General features: G+C 38.8%; 1 protein-coding gene across 1 annotated transcript; it reads right to left on the reverse strand.

The window, feature by feature from the left end:
* Positions 1-450: 450 nt before the first annotated feature.
* Positions 451-3,367, reverse strand: LOC141201437 (posterior protein-like). Its single transcript, XM_073663430.1, has one exon. It carries the CDS (start codon positions 2,876-2,878, stop codon positions 1,232-1,234), a length of 1,647 nt encoding a protein of 548 aa, XP_073519531.1. The 5' UTR covers positions 2,879-3,367; the 3' UTR covers positions 451-1,231.

Raw genomic sequence — 3,367 nt, forward strand, 5'->3', positions numbered from 1 at the left:
TTTCACATTTGTTGGGGTCAGGAATTCTCCCCCCTTTTGAAACTATTACTCCCAAAAATGACACAGAATCTCTCATCAGCTGGGCTTTGTTAGGATTAAGTTTGAGGCCTGCCTTCTCAAGGAGTGTTAACAGCTCATTCAACAATGTGTAGTGCTGATCTTTTGTGTCAGTTTGGAGCAGAACGTCATCTACATACTGTACAATGCAATCAGGTTCTGAAAAAGATGACAAAATTTCAACCATGCACTTATGAAAGTAAGTAGAACTGGACCTGAATCTTTGTGGTAACCGACAAAATGTTAACTGTTTCCCTTGAAATGTAAATGCAAATTTGTATTGACAGTCAGGGTGTAAAGGAATGGAGAAATATCCATTTGAGATGTCTATTGATTAATACACAGTGGAGGAGGGTTTGAGTGCTGTCAACATGTCAGGCATTTTGGCAACCACATTAGTGACAGGAGGGGTACACTTATTTAAAGCTCTGTAGTCCAATGTCGGACGCCAACCATTTGGTTTCTTAACTGGCCATAGGGGTGCATTATTAGTGGATTGGCATTCCCTGATGACATTTTGAATCAGCAAATCATCCAGTATTCTCTTAATGTAGGGGACTGACTCTGGTGGTATTTTATACTGTCTTTGGGGTGGGGGATCAGGACCCTCTACCATTACTACCATGTTGGACACCTTGCCACATTGGGTTTTTGAATTTGCCCACACATTGTTATGTTGCCACAAGATGTCGGCCAATATTTCATCATCTGTTCTCAATATCATGGCTGGATCTAAAGATTGAGCACCTTTGATGGAATCAATACCATAATTGTCAGTTACCATTTTTAAATAGCCTTTATACCGTGATCCTCTCCACAACATCCAGTTGCATAAATCAAGAATAAGTCCATATTCCTTCATAATATCTGACCCAATAATGGTACCTTCATGTGTTGGTGAAAGATATAAGCCATACTCAACACATAGATTTCCCAGGTTTATTGTCACTGGTAAAGATTGTTCTGAAGATACTAACTGTCCTCCAAATCCTCTCAGAAAAATGTGTTTACCACCAGGGTCTTTAATCAAATCCAGATTAGTCAAACTGACAGCAGCCCCTGTATCCAGTAAAATGTTTGTACGATGGCCCCCTACCGTACCCTGAATAAGGGGTCTCCCGCCCTTGTCCCTGCTAAGCTGACTCACTAGGGACAACACTGGGGCGTGACATCCCTATTGTTTTACATAAGGATTTGTTGAAGGTGGGGTCTTTAATTCCTCTGGCTTTTCTGCCATTGCCTTCCCAATCTTCCTCAGTTCATCCAGAAGTGGGCCATATAATGTAACTTCAGGAAGACTATGCTCTCCATTCCTTGCAGTATTTGGTTCTTGTCTTTGCTTCCTATTATTAAAAGGTCTATTATTGATAACTCTTTTACTACTTCTACATTCTTTCATAGTGTGACCTGTGTAACCACATTTATAACATTTTCCAATAAATCTTACTTTGCCTTCATTTTTGACTACCTCTGATATCCTCTTTTGGGGCTTGTTGTCATGACTTGTATCCTGAATCCAATCCTTTAATATATTTACAAAGGCTTGATAGGAATTTGCGTTCCTCAAGGCAACCTTTGTTGGATAATCAACAAAGGTGCAGTTGTTAGCCATTGAATATAGAAAACGGCTATCATCAGGAGACATGTCAGGGCAGTTATAGGTAGAACGATATAATGTCAAACATTCACTGCAAAAAATAATAGGATCATCTCCTCTATTTAATTTTGCATTTTCTAAGGCATTAGTACCTCTCATATCTCGTCCCCCCATAACTCTCTTTAATTCCTCCACTCTGTCACTAGCATTTCCCCAATTACATTCAAGATCTGCAGATAATCCTTTGTGAGCTCCTACAGGGGGCTGCAGTTTTTCACAAAGTTGAGATGGGAGCCATACCCGAAGTAAGGCACATGCAGCTCTATTACCCAGACTGTATTGTGTCACTACTGCCTCTAACTTATTGGAAAGACTAATGGCTGAGGCACTTGTATCAAACTTCCCTAATATCTGGCATAGATTTGTCTTATCCTGTATGGAGAGTGTTGTGGATTGGACTAAATTACTGCTGTTACTAAGCAAATTGTCTCTCCTTTGTCTGCTCCCTCCTGACTCAGGAGTAAAGAGAGAGGAACTATGATCTGGGTTATACTCAGGGTTATCAGCCGTGCACACAGGCTGCTCCTCCCCTCTTTTCCAATCTCTTTCCTCCTGATCAGCAGACTTGCACATTTGATTACAATAACTATGGTTATTCACTCTAGTACATTCTTGTGATTTCAAGGACATAATGCAATGTTCTTTTAGCTCCAATTTTACATTAGCATCATACAACTGGTTCCTAAGTATTGTCATATCATCATTATACTTCGCTTCTTTTCCTTCTAGCAAAGCAATACGCTGTTCCCCAAGTTTACATCTCTCCTTATACTCCTCCAGCTTATCTTCTAATTCACAATTTTGGTAATTCATATTGTCTACCTCATCCCTTAGATCTTCACACTCACAATTATGATCTTCAGCACTAGCAATAGCCAGACTGACTTCCTGTTCAATTTTGTCCACTTCACCTCTTAATTGAGCTTTCTCTGAATACCAGTGCAATTCCTTTTGTTCTGCAATTCCTTTCATTTTCAACAACATACACAAAACATTTGCTAACTTCTCTTTCTTTGCTTTCTTTTTCGACAATTTACTTTTGTTATCATTCTGCCCTTCACATTGTTTCATAAGGTCATTAAACTGATGTGTCAATGCATCATCTGCACAAGTACTGAACTGAGCAGAGGCATATTTTTCAATAAATTTACTGACTATTTCCATGTTAATTACTTCCAACTATTTTCACAGAAGACAACAAAAATAAACAAATCAGCTTTCCAAACAAAAATTACAAATTAACGAAACACAATACAGAAACCAGTGAATATCACTTCACTAAAACAGGGACACAGATTGAATATAATCTTTTCCCTCAGGCAATCACTGCCACAGTCTTGTCTCATGCACTTGATCAACTACAGATCCAAGATCCAGGCCAAGAGTGATCTCCTATTGAAGCATAAGGCTACTTCCCCTTAACATGAGATTTAGACTTTTAACCTCTACCTCACTTTCTTCTCAGAGATGTCTGGTTTTACCCTTTAGATCTTATGAGAACTTCAATCAACAGGGTGCTACCCTAACTTTACCGGCAACAATTCAACAAACAATCCACTAAACAAATAAGACAAACAGGCCTGAACCTAGGAGACATTAAAATACATAAGCAGTTACATAAAATAAACAGGATAAAAAAAGATAACTTACTAT

Source organism: Phyllobates terribilis, unplaced genomic scaffold (genome assembly GCF_046119375.1).
Source record: "Phyllobates terribilis strain yellow unplaced genomic scaffold, ASM4611937v1 Scaffold_115__1_contigs__length_5345438, whole genome shotgun sequence".
NCBI lineage: Eukaryota > Metazoa > Chordata > Amphibia > Anura > Dendrobatidae > Phyllobates > Phyllobates terribilis.